This window comes from Colletotrichum graminicola, assembly GCF_000149035.1.
Source record: "Colletotrichum graminicola M1.001 genomic scaffold supercont1.26, whole genome shotgun sequence".
NCBI lineage: Eukaryota > Fungi > Ascomycota > Sordariomycetes > Glomerellales > Glomerellaceae > Colletotrichum > Colletotrichum graminicola.
In genome coordinates, this window is record NW_007361030.1 from 134,265 (window position 1) to 151,494 (window position 17,230).

At 55.3% G+C, this 17,230-nt stretch overlaps 3 protein-coding genes and 1 non-coding gene across 4 annotated transcripts; 3 read left to right on the forward strand and 1 right to left on the reverse strand.

The window, feature by feature from the left end:
* Positions 1-9,138: 9,138 nt before the first annotated feature.
* GLRG_06842 (uncharacterized protein) lies at positions 9,139-10,690 on the forward strand (the record flags this gene model as incomplete). The annotated part of the gene is made up of 3 exons (XM_008097382.1): positions 9,139-9,540; positions 9,648-10,182; positions 10,320-10,690. The coding sequence occupies 3 exons, from the start codon at positions 9,139-9,141 to the stop codon at positions 10,688-10,690; spliced, it is 1,308 nt and encodes a 435-aa protein (XP_008095573.1).
* A 1,768-nt stretch (positions 10,691-12,458) lies between these two features.
* GLRG_06843 (unsaturated rhamnogalacturonan hydrolase) lies at positions 12,459-13,628 on the forward strand (the record flags this gene model as incomplete). The annotated part of the gene is made up of 4 exons (XM_008097383.1): positions 12,459-12,943; positions 13,112-13,267; positions 13,326-13,455; positions 13,542-13,628. The coding sequence occupies 4 exons, from the start codon at positions 12,459-12,461 to the stop codon at positions 13,626-13,628; spliced, it is 858 nt and encodes a 285-aa protein (XP_008095574.1).
* A 614-nt stretch (positions 13,629-14,242) lies between these two features.
* GLRG_06844 (class II Aldolase and Adducin domain-containing protein) lies at positions 14,243-15,302 on the reverse strand (the record flags this gene model as incomplete). The annotated part of the gene is made up of 3 exons (XM_008097384.1): positions 14,243-14,640; positions 14,715-14,972; positions 15,065-15,302. The coding sequence occupies 3 exons, from the start codon at positions 15,300-15,302 to the stop codon at positions 14,243-14,245; spliced, it is 894 nt and encodes a 297-aa protein (XP_008095575.1).
* Positions 15,303-16,368: 1,066 nt separating this feature from the next.
* Positions 16,369-16,474, forward strand: GLRG_13178. The gene has a single exon. It is a non-coding gene; the product is annotated as a tRNA-Met (tRNA).
* Positions 16,475-17,230: the final 756 nt, after the last annotated feature.

A 17,230-nucleotide genomic window follows, 5' to 3' on the forward strand; every position in this document is an offset into this window, starting at 1 on the left:
GGTAGGTACCCGCCTCGGCCCTTGGTGACACGGTCTGAGCATGATGAGACGGACGTCGTCCGCAATAAAGACACATGCAGAGAGAGGGAGGGGGGGGGGGGGGGGGGGGGGACTGTCAACATGCATACATACCTACGGGACTTCGGCCCGGATACAGCAAAAGGCATAGGCATAGGTATAGGTATTAGGGAGGGAGGGAGGGAGGTAGCGTAATGCAGCCAGTCACGGGCGCATCGCGTCAAACAAAGATCAAAGGCGGCAACGACAGACAACAAGTGTCTTGTCGACGTCGTCGTCGTCGTCGTCAACAACCGAGCAACCGTATCCCGTACATGCCGTCGTCTTGGTGCCAAGACCCAAAACTCATTAGACAAAGGAAAGGAACACACCGGAAAAAAGGATTGCGATCGCTGGGCGCCAGGGTTGTATCGAGTAAAGGCCTTCTCTGCTGTTTGAGTGCAGACATGCATGTACATTGTAGCTTTGTAGGTACCGTAGACACTGGCTAAATCCGCCTACCTCCACTTTGGAGGCTAACGGCAAGGGGTATCGCGGCCGCCGAAAAGCTAAGCCTATAATAGTAGGCGGTCAACCAGCCCACCCACCCATCGACCTACCCAGTCAGCCAGGCTTATACCTCAACTTCCTGCTGGCGCACGTGACTGCCCCTACTTTTGCCAGTATCTGATCTATGTTTCTGCCAGTAAGCTATACCTGTTACAGCAGCCGCTATGCCCCTTACCATTAGCCTCCAAAGTGGAGGTAGGCGGATTTAGCCAGTGTCTACGGTACCTACTACGATGTCGAAGGCTAAGGGGGGCCGGCCCCCCCCCCCGTCCCATCCCAAACCGGGTCGGCCAAGAGGAACAACCGAGCCCGCGTTTGATTAAGAAAGTTCCCGTTGTCAGCCAAACTCAATCCGCCGCAACGTCCATGCCGCCCTGCGCACATGTCTTGTCTTGGACCCTTGATTCATCATGTCCAGAAACATACTGTTCAACCGACAAGAAACGACGGCAGCCATCTCAGTCTCGGGACCACTACGTCCTTGAGTATGCATGCAGCCAGCAGTCTTATTGCCCTCGTGCTATGAATTTTAATTTTTTTCTTACTTTTCTTTCTTGGTAGTCGGTAGGTCTATTTGTCAACAACGCGAGAAGAGACGAGGACCACAACCGTTGCCTCTCTGTCTGCCTCTTTTTGCTTCACACCCCCCCTCCCCCCCTCCCCTTTATTTCCCCCCCTTTGCTTTCTTCTCTCACTCTCAAACGCTAGTGGGGGAGGGGAGATCGACTGAGTGCGTCTGCTGGGACTGACGCTGTGTCGGGCATGGTTTCGTGGCTCAACTTTTTTTTTTTTCCTGCTTTCTTCAATAGCCTCGCGGCGGCCAAAGTGGCCTCGGAGTACGCGGTGGACTGCGGTAGGCGAATAACCAAGGGCGACTTGCTTAGCAGCAAGGTCTTTGATACCCTGCGGTAGGCGTATTTGATCAAGGCGTTCAAGTGGGTGGTTGTGATGGCCTTGGCTGACTTGTGAAATTTCTACTGTTCCAGCAAAGTCGCCTACCAGTTGCTTTTTAACCTTTGTGCGTACAGGGCAACCAGTGCCTACCCGTATAGTGCGGTTACGTATTGTTGCAGCCTTGCCGCCTTGGGGCGGGTTGGGTTTGCTTGACCAGAGTGGGCAGCGATAGTAGGTGTTGGTAGTGCCTTGGGGGGTAATATGGCCTCGAGCTCTGCTTAAATTGAAGAAATTATTGACAAAAGGCCATATTTTTTCAAATTCGGCTGCGCCTACTTCTATAGGCTCAGTGAGATGAAAGTATTGCTTGCGGCGGGCGCTAAGGTTGTTGGGTATTATGATGGGGCCGGCCTGGGTCTTGGGGACGCATGAGGTAAGTCCTGACAGAGTATCCGTAAATGGTTAGATAGGTAGGTAAGCCAGCAAAAGGAGCATGCTTATTACCGTCAAGCTCCTTCTGAAAGTCCTCCAAGTTGAAGTCAACCACGTCTTCTTTCTCATAGTTGGGCGGCAACGGCACTTGATCTAACGCGTCAACTGCGTTAGCCTCGCTGGCAGTCAATCGAGGGGGATTAGCCACCATGGTGACGTGAAGAAAACGATGATAATAGGGCAAAAGGTCAATTGGCGATAAATAACGCGGTTGCGATGGGATGCCGGTATTTTCACCTCCCTCGGGGGACCGTGGTGCGTGGGCAGCCCCGCAATCTGTCTGCCTGTTAAGGGTATACCACCTTCTTGTCCCGACTTGCGCTCCCTTCTTTCCCCATTGAGGCAAGGACGTCGTACATGCTACCCAAGGTACGGAGTAGTACCTAGTGCCGCCTATCTGGGTAGGAAGTCACAAAGAGGAATACCTGTCTACCTGGCAGTATCCGTATTGTCTCCGAATACTACCACAACCTACGTAGGTACGGTACCTTCCGAGGTACCTACCTAGACAGACAAGACTATCGATACGTACCTTTCAACCACCTGCCTTGCTGTCCTCGCTGCTGCCAAACATCAAACAGGCAAGTGGGTCTGTTTGCACGAGCGAAAAAAAACCTTGTGGCTGGCCGTGCCCGCGTCGTTCTTGGGCGGTGCTTTCACACGTGAGCTCGTCTTGGTACGTATCCGAGGCGGTTCCCTCTTGCCTCCCCACTGGTACAATACAAACACAACACACACACACACACGAGGTAGGTGCGGTACATACAGGCTAGGTACGTGGTACGGATACTCGCGTTTCCTTCCATTAACAGTTAGTAATTACATCATCACCATGTACCGCCCGTGATATGGCCTTCTTTTTGGTTGCTCCTGCCTGCCATGCGCTGGCCACATACAGCACCCCGTTCCTGCATTTCCCCATATTTCTTCCATGCAGTTCATTCGGGAACGTCCTGCCCCGACTGCAGAAGTGATACCCAAGCTAGCCGAGTACGATGTACCTAGGTACCCCTGGTGTGTGTGTGTGTGTGTCATCAGACGAACAGACGAACAGACAGACAGACACCCATGAACATATATCAGTCCACTCAAAATGAGACGCCAGCCTTCTCTCGAGATCCATTCACAATCATTACACCAACCCTACCTATCCAATACTTCATTCTTCCAGGTCCTCGTCATCGCTCGGGCCTCCTTCTTGTGATGCGCTACACTGCAAGGCGGACGAGCAATCCGGATGGATATTCATACCGTACCTCGGAGCCAGGTTAAAACCTATCCAATTGCCTCCCCGAACCAGAACCATAACAACAACCTCTCTGCCGTCTCGGTTGCCGACCTCGATGTATGTTGGCACGCTCGGACTCGATCAGTAGTGCACAAACTAATGGGATATATGCTCGATATACGGATAGATATGCACCAATGGTTCCCGACAGCAAGCTGACAGACAAGCCTCCACGACATCCATTTTTTGCTGGTACGGAGTATTGGTGTCGCCAACGTCGTATTGTCGGTCTGTCTCTGCCCCCCTCCACAGTCACACGGCGCACTGCCACGCGCTCTACTACCTTGGCTGCGGTTGATGCATGTAGCGAGGACTCACCACAGCCTACGTATACCTAGTAGTAGACTAGGTAGCCCTGCGAAAGAAGGATCGCCCGCCCCATGAAGAGCCCTGGAATCTCTCATCTTGTCAAGCCAGCAATGCGTGTACATCAAGGTCCACCCCTGCTGCGAACCTATTGCTGCGTCGATCGTCAAGGTCCGGCTTCAATAACACCAGATATTTGCACAAGACTTTCAGCTTTCGGCATCCCCCACCCGCACCTTCGAAACGAGGCTGGGTGGCGCTGACCAAAGAACTCCCTCTACCCCTATCGACGTCGGATCGACCTCGACTCGCCGAGCTTTTCACATCGGTGGACCTGGAATGGAATGGAATTAATGTAATTCGCCTTCTTGCTTGGCTCGCTCGGATTCGGATCATATCTGTCTCCGTTCGATCCTGTGCTGCCAAGACGGGCTTGTTGGGAAGATGCTGCGCCAGATAGCATTCCCACGGTTGTCCTAGCCAGTGGTCAACAATGACGGCCACATTCCAAACGGCTCGGCTCGTTGTGGCCGTTGCTGTTCAATTCCACAGGGCGGAATCGGGGTTTCTAAGCCTCTTGGGGAGGCGGCCTGGATCGAGAACGGCAACGCCACCTCACCACCGACAACAGGCCGCCACGCGCCGTTTATGCATGCCGAGCAAGTGGACGCCGACGTGGCTTTACCGGGCGATGCCTACGGAGCCACATCTCGGTCGAAAGATTGGAAATGCCGGCTCCGGTCTAGGGGAGGTTTCACAGGGCGATTTCTCGTTCGATCGGAAGCAAACAAAATGCCAGCCCAAGATTTTGCTCGAGGAATGTTTGTGTCTCGTGCCAGGCATCCCCGCCAGCAAATTTGCAACGACAAAAAAAAAAGAATAACCAACCTGCCTTGCTTATCCTGTGGCACAGGTCGACCGTCAGCGGTATGTGTGTTTACCCTCCACTGAGATGCGTATCCCAGGCTGGTCCCTGTGCGATAACACGGTCAGGGAAACACAGATCAAGTATCATGCCCATAACTCGGCGGCATAAAAATAGGTCTGTATCTTGTGCCAAGGCACCAGCACAAGGGGAGCTCTCCTCAGGTCGCATGGCTACACAATGCTGACCATATATCTGTACTGTCGAAAAGTATGCAGTAAAAGTACGATGTTCGGCTCGGCACCTAACACAATATAGAGTTATCTGTACCATGTACACCGGTATCGAAATGTAGACGAATGGAGATCAGGCACGCACATCTTAAGCAGGCGCCTCCACCATTGCGTTGATCCCGGATGACAGCCGGCGCCGATCGTCTCCATCCCGCAGATCAGTTGATGGCTTGACAAGGTGGGTTGGAGATACTGCCCACAGTATAAGAGCGGTTTCTCCTATATAGATTTACGCCCTCTAAACGAATTGTGTATCCGCACAATGTAGATGGTGAATATAGTATACCTGAGCCAACCTACCCGGGGATCGCATCTTACTTGTACCTTGTTGATGACCCTGCCAGGGAGGCCTTGGACCGTACCAATGTTTGAGCGATCTGAGTTTTGTTTTTCTGTAATTAAGTCGTGGAGGTCGGCCAAAGTTGTCAGCTGGGATCCTTGTCACAAAGACATCGTTTGTCGAGCCGTCCAGCACTCGTTCGCAGGCCCCCAAAGTCCAATGACCATTTGTACTGCGTTACTGTGCTCGCTCTCGACGTGTTGATTCTTGTAGCCGCCGTCTGCCGTAGTTGCCATGCAACCTGCTTGATTTCCGAGAAACACGTCGAACAGTGCGTTGTGAAATACATCATTGTCGTCGTCGCCATTGTCGAGACTAGACATGAGTTCCGACCAGTCATCAAGAGCCTGTCGGTTCGCAAAAGAGGACAAACAACCCCTCCAATCACCTCTGAGGGGGACCGGCTCTTTGGCAGTTGTAGTTGAGCTCGACGGATGTCTGGACGGTTGCGATGCCCTGCCTGACACTGTCGACCGGCAAGAGCAGGAGATCTTGATACTCACTATGTCCTCAAGCACACACACGGCCGGCCAAGACGTTGGGATCGGGACGCGGGGAGACGTGGCCCCGCGCGGAAGCAGACGCGCAAAAGAACAAACGTGACGCGGAACGGACTGGTGCTTTTCCAAAGAACAGACACGTCCTCTTACCGTCCTGCTCCGGGGACTTTCTAGCATGAAAAAGCCGCCAAAGCCAAAGGGGCGCGCATCACAATCGCGGAGGACCTCGTGGCGGCAGCGTTACGAACCTGCAACGTCGATAATACAGGGTTCACCGGTGAGGTTCCGGTGCATTCGTCGGGGTTGAACACGAAATGTTCAAAAGCAGATACGACTCTGTGGTCCGGAGTTACGGACAAGATGGGTGATGCCGGTCCCGAGGTCAGCGGGGATCAAAATCGGACGTAGGGTTGAATGATCCGGAGCATTCGGAACGGGGCCATCCCTACTCCACCCCCCCCCCCCTTTCCGACCCAGACCCAGACGGTGATGGTGGTGGCTGCCGGGATCCGAAGCTTCCGCCGTCACGGCAAGGGGCATCAAACAGAGTGGGTGGTGTCATGCCAAGTAAATAATCCGCAGTTTCGGCAGTATCCGGAGAGTGTCCACCCCCCCTCCCCTTCGGGGACCGGAAGCGGACGATAGGCGGGGTGGCCGGGTGGATCACGTAGACGTGGTAACGGACCAGCCGATCCCGATGAAGCACAGGTGAGGCGGTTGGTTGACAGCACGAGAGACGGCTAAGCCAGTCTGGATGGCATCAAGACAACTTTGGATGGCAACAAGACATGTTCCGATAGCAAAAACCCCCCGTGCCCACCACCTCTTCAGAGCCGCCACCACCCCACCCCTCCCATTGCTTGTTCTAAAGAAGCTTTGCTAACCCGTCAAGGGCATGGAAAAAAAAGGGGGGGGGGGATACGGTATATACATGCGTGGTTGGTGTTTAGGAGCCGCAGATAGCGGAGCCAAGGACATGCTCTGTCTGTATATACAGGTATGTCACACATTGTATCCGCGAAAAAAAAAAAAAAGGTGATGATGTATGCCAAGACTCACGGCGGATGCACCGGCCCCGTATCTCTCTCTCTCTCTCTCTCTCTCTTTGTCTCGCCCGCGCGTTGAACCAGATTCGACAGGGCCACACACCCTCTCTCTTACCACCGCAGTCCATGCTAAGTATCCGTAGATGGACATTTCGTTCGTTGCCCGGGATAGCAAGGGCGGCTGACGTGTTGTGGACACAGAGAGAGACCCCTCGTGATATGCGCGGGGACGGGCGAGAGCACAACGCGCAAACGAGCGTCGTGCTGCCCGCCGCCTGTGCTACCCTCGTCTTACCTCCCACGTAGAGGTCGCGTGCTCTGCTGACGAGGAGCCATTGACTACGCATCTTTTATTGTTGTATCCGTACTTTTTCGTCTATTGATTCATTTATCTATCTTGTTTTCCAAGAAGAAAGCGCTCCAGTGTTTCCAAGGTGGGACCCGAGCGAGCGGAGCGGGAAGCTCAATCTCCATGTCCCAAGGCGCGCGGTACGGCGGTGAGATAGATGACCGACAGGCCCTACAATGACAAGACGGGCTTGCCGGATGTCGCGGAAACAGTCTTATCCACATCGCCCCCCCCTTCCTTTCGATCCCCCTTGTACGATTGGTCAACAGCCCACTCAGCCGAGTGTCGCGTGCGTATGCGCGGCGTCATCCTCGACCCTCCCCCCCCCCCCCTCCGTTCACCCTCCGCCCCCCAGAACGCCCGCCTGGCAGCAATGAGCCGCGTTTTCTAAGCAGACGTCGGAGCAAGTCTTGGGCAAGCGACGACAGGGGCGCATAATACTAGTGTAGCCTTTGGTGTTGGCAGCTCGACGGCCGCCCCCCGTGTCCCCCCCCCCCCCTTCAGTCGACGGAGGGTGGGGGGGAGCGAACGGGCCTCGACTTCGAAGCATGAAAAGAGGCACCGGGAAAAAAAAGACTTCGCCTCGCGGTCGGACGTCATCGCGCTTTATTGCTTGACGGCGGCAGAGATAAATGCCAAGGTGCGTCAGGCAGGCAAGTCGCTGAGAGCTGGGGGGGGAGAGGGGAGGGAGAGGGTCGGTGTGGACAATGGACATAGATACACTAGATAGGGTTGGGCGGTAAATGCCAACGACTTTTGAGTGAGCACGCGACAATCGTCCGTTTTGGTGGGTTTCTTGTCCTTCTCTCGTCTCATCCTATCGAGGACGACGACGACGACAACGCACCGTTGGCCAACCACCAAACACCACCGTACCCACAATCACAACCAACCCGCGTTTGTACATCTTTCTCCCCTTTGGGCCTTGGGGGATGGGTGGCGTAGTGTACACAAGGCGGGAGAGAGGATGCTCAGTGAGAGGGGAGGGGGGGGGGGGCATGTAAGTCTTGGCTCTCGCCGTCCTTGGCGGGCGATTCGTCCACGTCAGGCATCCCAGCCTGTCCCTCCGAAGCATCCCACAATCCCGTCATTGGTTCTTCCTGGTTGGGATCTCGTGTCAATTACAATGGACAAGGGGGGGGGCTCCCAAGGCAGAGAGAGAGAGAGAGAGGTACGCGTGCCTACGGATATCTTAACGCTATGTGTGTGTGTGTGTGTGTGTGTGCACGTGAGAGATGGAACATGGGAGAGAGCGTTTTTGGCCCTTTTCCGCCATGCACATCTCCCGTTCGCGAATGCGCGGCTCGGGTGTCTCTCCCATTGCCAGCCCTGCGCATCGGACGCCTCGCGGAGCACGCTGATGTGTGTGTGGGCAGCGGGCGAGTGTGCGGACTTTTCTGCGACGGGAGGAAGTGCAAAGCGTTCCTCGTCTGCGCAAAAGCGAAATGCCAACCTTGTTCTCGCGTCGGCCAAGGTCCAGTAAATGTGGGTTGTGTCGAGCCTGGGCTTGGCTTCGCATACCTACCGGTAGTACCGCGCAAAGGTGTATCCGTATGTATGTCCGGGAGTTCCATCGTGGCGTTATTTACCATGCTTCGTTCCATCCATCCATGCCGACCTGTTCGATGCATTGTCGTCGAGACCCGTCCCCCTTTCTTCCTTGCAAGGTTCCGGTTCCCTCTCTCCCCCTTGCTCACCTCACCTCACCTCGCCTCGGATCTGTAGTAGGAGACTAACGGTATCTTGAAGAAAAAACCTTTACCCCGTGGCACGGGCAACAATCTCACGTTACCAGTCGTCCGGTAGCACTCCCATTTGCCTTGACGATCCAACCCCTCCCAGGCGTAGGTACTGCATTGTATCAAATCCCATCCCGCCTTCGATGCGCCTCGGGATCTGTGCCCTTCCCGAACATCCTGTCCTCATATACCTACCACGTCAGCGGACCTGTGAGCCAGTCGAGTCTCCAGTCTTCTTGCACATCCCTCTCTAGCTCACTCACTCTCTCTCTCTCTCTCTCTCTCTCTCTCTCTCTTCCTCACACACACACACACACACATACACACACCAACCGCCGTCTCCATCGTCGGCTGTTTTCTCTTCGTCATCTGTCTATCCGCCGCCCAGCGTTTACGCCGACCCCCCGAAAGGTAGACGAAGCGGGATATAACAAGGCAAAAAAAAAAAGTGAAAGAAATATGGGCATCGGCGCCGTGGCAGAGCCCTTGGTGGTCATCACCCTCTTGTTCGGCGGCACCTTTTTCAACCGCAATACCGGCGGCATCACCTACGACAACCTGGGCTGGAAGGGTGGCCCCGACATGGACGATGTAGAACACAAGCGGTCCGACGAGCGCAGTTCGGGCGTCTCGACCCCGGAATCGGAAGAATCCCTCCTTTCGGTGGGCGCCTGGAGCCCGTCCTCGACCCTGGCACCGCACGAGGAGCCCCCGCTGCGTACGCGCAGGATCAAGTTCTTTGGCTACCAGCGCCTCGTCACGACGCCCAACACGAGGGTCTTTAAGGACAGGCTCCTCAGTCGGGTGCTCCGCAAGTTCCCGTTCCTGGTGGAGGCGTGGTACTGGGCTCTTCTTTACTGGGTAAGCCGAAAAGGGACCTCCTCACTGGACGTGTAATCGTTGGGAGACGACACCTCCTTCATAGCTCTCAGTTCTAACATGTATGCGTTTGTGCGTGCGTCTAACAGGTATACCAAATCGGCCGCGCCTTCACCGCGCTCACCCTCAACGAGGGGACGGTCGACGTCGCGCGCCGGCACGCGCTCCAGCTCATCCACCTCGAGCAGCGGCTGCACGTCTTCATCGAGGTGCCGGTGCAGCAGTACTTCCTGCAGATGCCGACGGTGATGCACTGGATCAACCGCATCTACTCCTTCATCCACATCCCCGGCACCATCTTCTTCCTCGTCATCCTCTACTTCATCACGACGACCCGCAAGCGCCGCGCCCTCGCCGCCCGCCTCGCCGGCAACGAGGCCGTCCGCTGGAACGCCGCCGGCCCCGCCCTCTACGAGGCCCGCCGCCGCACCATGGCCACCTGCAACCTCCTCGCCTTCGTCGTCTTCACCCTCTGGCCCTGCATGCCGCCCCGCCTGCTGAGCGACCCGACTTACAACGGGCCCGACGCCGGCGAGGCCAAGAGCTTCGGCTTCGTCGACACGGTGCACAGCGGCTCCGGCGAGAGCAGCGTCTGGACGACGAACAAGTTCTGCAACCAGTATGGTGAGTTGCTTTTTCTTTTCTTTCTTTCTACGGCCGGCCCCCAATCTGCGAACCCTTCTCTCCCACTCTTCCGCCTTGAAATCATACTACTCCGATTGTGTGATTGTACAACTGTTTTGACTAACACGGTCCGCCAGCCGCCATGCCCTCTCTGCACTTTGGATACTCCCTCCTCATCGGCCTCACCGTCGCGACCCTGCCGATGCCCTCGCTCCGCTCCCGCCCGTGGAGGCGCTTCGCCGTCGTCGCCCTCGGCATGGCCTACCCGGCCCTGATCCTGACCGCCATCGTCGCGACCGCCAACCACTTCGTCCTCGACGCCGTCGCCGGCGCCATCGTCTGCGGCATCGCGTGGCACTGCAACGGCGTCCTGCTGAACCTGCTCGTCGTCGAGGACTACTTCCTCCGCGTGCTCCGCATCCACAAGCCCGTGAACTGGACCGACCCCGAGGTCGCCGCCGTCGAGCGGGAGTGGAAGCCCAGCGTGGCGTTGAGCGATGACGTCTAGAGCTTTTTTTTTTTTCTTATTTTTTTAATTCTTTTTCCTTCTTACGTTTCATGCGGGTCAGATGGAAATCGAGGGGGGGGTGTGGTCCGGGGCGCATGAAGAGTGTGACACCACCACAAACACGGTCCCTAAATCGTGGCCCCGTGTTTCCATGTGCTTATTTTGTTTTATGTTGGCATTGATGAAAACAAAAGGAAACTGTTTGCGAGGGGAACGGTCGGCGTGCTGCATCCTCGCATGAACGGGACGAGCGGTTTAGGGTTTGGAGGCGAGGGCGGAGACTTTGCGGACCGTATCCCGACTTTACTCATTATTATTATTTAGGACTGGGCAGACAAGCCCCTATGACATACATCCGCTTCGACTTGATGGCCGTCAACGCGGTTGAATAGATAATGAAGAAATACACCCCGACTTGATTGATTGTCTCTCAAATTACGGGCGCGCAAACGGCCAAACACTCCCATCTCGTCACGAGCTTGGACAGATCTCTCTCTCTCACTCACTTACCGAGCGTCTGCCAAGCCGGAACCTGTTTGCCATTCTTGCGCAGATTGCTCAGACGTCTTCGTTTTGGGAGAGGGGAGATTCGATCCTCTGATGGCCGTTTGGAACTCCAAACGGCCACGAGGGCTCCGAGCACAGCGTTCAACGTCTCCCCAGGGGATCTGCTCGGGAGCTTTGATGTCATGCAGGTCGGTGGCGACGGTGGCTAAGATGGTTTCACTTTATAGCTTTAATTTCAGACGACGGTCCGAGGTGGGGGGACGTTTCTGCTCGAGGAAACAATCTTGCAAAAGGGAAGCCAACACACGCTTCCTTTTTTTTTCTTCCGTGTTTTCAATCGAGCGGGCGATGCGGCACGATAGCCCAGGGTAGCTGGCTGATGGCAGGGAAGAAGGTCGTCTCGGGAGGGAGTGAGGGTGGAGGCTCTGAGATAACATTTTTGGAGGGCATGAGAGACCAGGCAGCCCGATTCCGGGGAAGAAATTCCCGGCCATCGGCCTGTTTGCATCGGGCATTTGGCTTCGCGATGTCAAGCGGTTGACGGCGGTTGGCCGGCACCAGACGGGTCCACCGTCGCCCGGATGTCCTTCTGGGGACCCACTTAACCCGGTGGTGAGATTCCGGAGCCGACGCGGTGGCCACCACGGAGCCAGCGCCGAAGGTAGTCCGCAGCCTTCGGTGACCGAACCAGATCCCGGCTTCAGGGCCTGCTCTTCGCCGTTGATTCCCAAAGCGAACAGTTGATCCGCAAAGATCGCGGAACCAGCAACAAACTTCAGGTGCTGCGATGTCAGCTTGGACGGGGCCAGCCAATGGGAAATCATTTCTTGAGGGATAGATAGCCTATGTCGCGCGATTCTACCGGCTTGGCAGCCAGGCGCGCTGTTCGTCGAACCCTTCGACCCTTGGGCGTCAACTCCGCTGACATGGTTTAGGGATTCCCTCCATTGAGATATCGCATTCACGACCGGGGGGTCACATTTCACCCCTCAACGGAACGCTGTGATGCGGACCACGGAGGCCTTGTACGGCGTTAAGCCGTGATGCAGTCTCAGGTGTGTGTGCCAATGGGAGTCGCGAGAAAAATGCGTTTTCGGATAGCGGTTTGACACTATATATCCAGACGCACAAAGACTCATTTCTCTCACCTTCTTCGAGCTTATCCTATTGTGAGCTCTGATCTCGTTGTCGGTCCTGCCAGGCCATTGGAGTTTCTGCCGTGCGATCGGTCCCCTCAAGCGAGTAAGCCCTGCCCTTCACGATGCGCGCCGTCGGCCCCCTTCTCGCTCTCGCGAGCAGTCTTGCCCTGGCATCCACGTGCGCCGCCCGACCCTACTCGGAATGGCTCGCCTCCTCCTTCGTTGCGCGTAATGCCCTCATCACCAGGCACTATGACCCGGCCGTCCTGTATGAAGGCATCGCCCGCGCCGCCGATACGGCCGTGTCTTCGCTCCTCTCACGGACACGGGCGTGCTCGACTGCTGGGACCCGGAGTATTACTCCCTCGACGACATCCGCATCGGCAACAACCTCCTCTGGCTCTACCAGCGCACCAACGACACCAAGTACAGGGTCGCCGTCGACGCCCTGCGGCGGGTTCTGGCACCGCGCGCCCATCTACGAGGACCATATGTGGCTCGACGGCATCTACATGGCCGACGCCTTCTACGCGGCCTACGTCTCGCTGTTCGAGCCGCAAAACGCCACGGCATGGGACGAGATCGCGCTGCAGTTCGACCTGGTCGAGTAGCACACGCGCAACCGCACGAGCAACCTCCTCGTCCTCGGCTTACGACGAGGCCAAGGACGCCGTCTGGGCGGACGCCGTCACCGGCGCGAGCCCCTTGGTCTGGGACCGCGCCGTGGGGGTGGTACTTCATGGCGCTCGCCGACTCGCTGCGGGTCTACCCCCAGGGAGCTCCCTGCCTACCGGCGCCTACTGGGCTACTTTGCCACGCTGGCGGACGGCCTGGAGAGGAGCCAGGACGACGGGGGCGGCTGGTGGCTGATCATGGACGAGGGGTACGAGGCGCGCCGGGGCAACTACATCGAGTCGAGCGCCGCGGCCATGTATGATGTTCTCGTACGGCCTGTTGCGGGGCGTGCGAGACAGGCTCCTCGGGAACAGGTACAAGGGCGTCGGGTTCAAGGCGTACGATTTGCTGACCAGCGACTTCATCCGGGATGACGAGGACGGGTACATCAGGTTCCTGGGCACCGTTCAAGTGGGGAGCTTGAATTCAAACGCTAGCTTCGAGGTAACGTCTACACTTTATTTTATTTTTTTCACTTCATTTCCCATGGCAAAGTTGGTGTGTGCTGCGATTTCTGACACGCCGTATAGTACTATACCAGCATCCCGGTGGTCGACAATGACGCCCGTGGCGGAGGTGCGTTCTTGTTCGTGGCGATCGAGGCGGAGCAGGCGTAGGGGTATTGGAAAAGCCTCTCATATGGTAATGGCTGTTGCACGGGGCGCAGGCAAAAGGTGATTTAACTGCATTCAATTTCGATGCTGTTATTGATGTGGCATTTAGATCGTATTATGAGTTATGAATCCTGTCACGGTCCCCCAACTAGGCCGTCCGATCTCATCATTACCCAGCTAGTAGCCTCCTTCCCAAGGGAGCGTACTCTCAATACATAAGATAAGGAGAATGGAACTGCGCCGCATTGATACGGAGCTCGAAGAGGCCATCCGTCTTCTGTTATCGTTATTGTAGATGATATTTCCGATTGGTCTATAAGCGAGGGAAAGCGCTCTTGGACACTGGGTGGCCTATAATCAAGGACGGATCTAATGCAAGGAAACAATTATCATACAGTTTCACGTAACGTTTGCCTACAGTCTTCTTCTATCGCTTGGACGGCAGCCATCAAGGGTGAGAGTGTACCAGAAGCTGCTCTCATGGACCGTACACTTGCTCACCGATCATTTAAACAGGACGGCGTTATGCTTGAGAGAAAGCTTGCTAGGAATGGAGCAAGGCCAGTCGCATGGTCATCGCATTGTGGCAAAGAGTTTCTCCTGCTATTTCTGCAACCTCACAAGAGGAAGTCTCCTCCAGTCTCTTTCAGAATCAGCTGATACTCTGGTTCGAACTGAATGTACATGACTTCGGGTGTACCGGTTCCGTCTTTGGTGAACTGGGCCTCCTCGTCGCCAACTAACGTCTTCTTCAACCCGTTCGCCGCACCGTTGGTCCCAGGCGCGGTGGCTTGGTCGACCAGTAGCTGGGTCTGACATGCGCGCTCCAGGGCGATGAAGAAACCTGCCGCTTCGCCAACTGTTCCTCCAGCCGTCAGAAGACCGTGGTTCTGCAAGATGATGTTTTTGTTGGTAGGGCCGAGAGCGTCGGCGATATGTTCGCCCTCCTCCTTTGCCAGCACGACCCCGCCGAAACCTTGGTAAACCGAGAGGTCGTTATAGAACATGCATGAATCTTTGGACAGCCGGGTCAGCATCTGCACACGCGATGGCGTTTTTCTTTCTCATCTTTTTTTGTTTCACGCCTACCTTGGTTCAACATTTCGATCGGCCGCCCGAAAGTGCTCCATGCGCGGCCGTATGGGCTGTGCATATGGCAGGCAGCATTGATGTCGGGACGTCTCTGGTGCAGTACGGAGTGAATGGTGAAACCGGCCGTGTTTACCGGCTTGTCGGCGCCACCGATGCGGTTGCCGTCTTCATCGATGTGGACCATATCGGACACCTTGAGAAGGCCAAAATGTACTCCATAAGGGTTTATCCAGAATGTGTCAGGTCGTACAGGGTCTTGTTTCCATGTGAATATCAGCTTAGGGTCCCAGAAGTCTGGTATGAAGGCCACCGGATATCTGCCTTTGATGACGGGGGAACACACACACCTCTGAGGCTGATGTGGCCGCTGCTACCGTCTGCGAAGCCCAACTTGGCGAAAATGCGAAACGCAGCCGCCATCTGCTCGAGCTGCCATTGTCGAGCAGCCTCTTTTGACTCGGGAACTGGGATCTGATGGAGTCGCTTGAACTTGTCGCTTCCCGCATCCTCGCAGTCCAGTGCCGAACTCAGCTTTGCCGGCGCCGGTGCGGGGGCGGAAACCGTCGCTGTCGTCGTAGTTGACATGTTGTTCGGCTCGTGTACTTTAACTGCGTATAATTAGGGATCGGGCTTGATAGTCGCAAGCACGTAGACCCGGACAATTTTATGAGCATATATTTGGATAGCGTGGACCCCTCGATACCGTATGCTCTGATAAGTCCAGAGGCAGATGACGAGATGATCGTTATCGGCCAACCTGTATGGAAAGAGACATCAGATAGGCATGTGCAATGGCGCTATCTGTCGGGAAAACCCCGAACCCCACGGCTATCGGCGGGGGTTCTCGACTGCAACCCCTCAGTGCTGTGCGTAGTGAGATAATTACCTTCAATACTGGGAAGCTCGTGTTCTATATCTCTTGCTGGGACCAGAATGGCTATGTTGTCACCACGTCCTCAGGCTGTATCTGATGGCAACGGTCATTCTAGATAGCGTGAGCGGGTGATAGAAGCCCGGGTCGGGGGTATGTCACAAGGCATTCTAACCGGTAGCTCAACTTATCTATGTTCACAATTTGTACGGTGCCTTCTCGTCCTATATCGTCTGCCCCTGACGCACTAACGCATGCGTTTCGCCTGGTAGGTGCCGGCTCTCTGCGTACTCGTTGCGGTGGAAGAATCGTATTATATCCTGAAGAACGAACAAGCTACGATTACGGGCAACACGAAACCCGCATCTACAAAGCGGACATCCGTGGCAAAAGACGGAACCCGTTTATCAACGGAATGTAGGCCATCATGGAATGACTCGGCGTGTGCAGTTCGGGCCATCTGATACGCCACCGTTATCTTGTGTGTGGAGACTGGCTTTAGAAGCGGACCAAGTGCTGAGCTGCGGCGCCGGGTCGTCGCTGGTTTCCGGCATCGGAGCGGCTCTCGAGCTTATTGCGCCGAAGCGACAGGATTGTTGGGCAGAGCAAGCTGATCTTTTCTGTCTTTTCTCCCGCCAGATCGGTCATACTTGTGACCTATATGCGCCGACAGAATGCTCCGTTCTGGCCGCGGACTAGGGGAAGCGGATCCATCTGGCGTTCCTTAGTCAACTTGTCTTCCGACCAGACAGCAGCCACAGTCTCTGTGACTCGTTAATAGTCTCTATGGCTCAGTCGGTAGAGCGTTGGTCTCATATTCATCAATATGACCCTGCCTTTAGGCCGGGATATCCAAAGGTCGCAAGTTCGAGCCTTGCTAGGGACATTTCATGCTTTTGCCAGATGGCGAACACGATTCTTTTTCTCTCTATACACAAAAATCATAGACGTTGTTGACCTATTTGCTGTGCAGCCAACCCATCTCGCAAGCGTCAAACCTTTTCCGTATTATGCTTTCTAATTGTTCTTGGAGCGGGGGGAACTTTGATCCTTTTTTTTTTCGTCACGCATGAAAGTGCAGTTTCAATTCGATTTGGATATTTCCAACCATGTTAGTTCCTTTTCATCCGGGATATTAACCCACTAACTACAACGACTTTGCATCAATTTGATGGTTTGGGGACAAACAGATGCGACTCCTCCTATCGCAATCAGCTATCCTGCCAAGCAAGGTATTGCTTCTCCAAGACGTGGTTACAACGCAACATTTGTAAAAATAGCACCTGGCCCCCCGGTCTGATTTGCCTCAGCGATATCCCTGTATTGTAACACATGCACTGTGATGCGCTAAAAAGGAGAAGAAAAATGCCCCTACTATGCACGCAGTGCCACTGGCTGTGACTTGACAGAGAGGCCTTGCACTAGTCGCACCAAGCGTTACGCAAGAGTCGATACTATCGAGAGGTATCCCAATCGCTTCGAGATGGTCGGGTAAGTCGGGACGTTGCTAAGCCCTCGGCTACATGGGAATGGGGCTGGTTCTTCCAACGGCCCTCTAATGCCAAGTCTGAAGCTTGTCCATTCCACGCGTCATTTTAAGTGGAGCGGTGAATGCAGCGCTGCGCATCATTCAGTCTTTTTT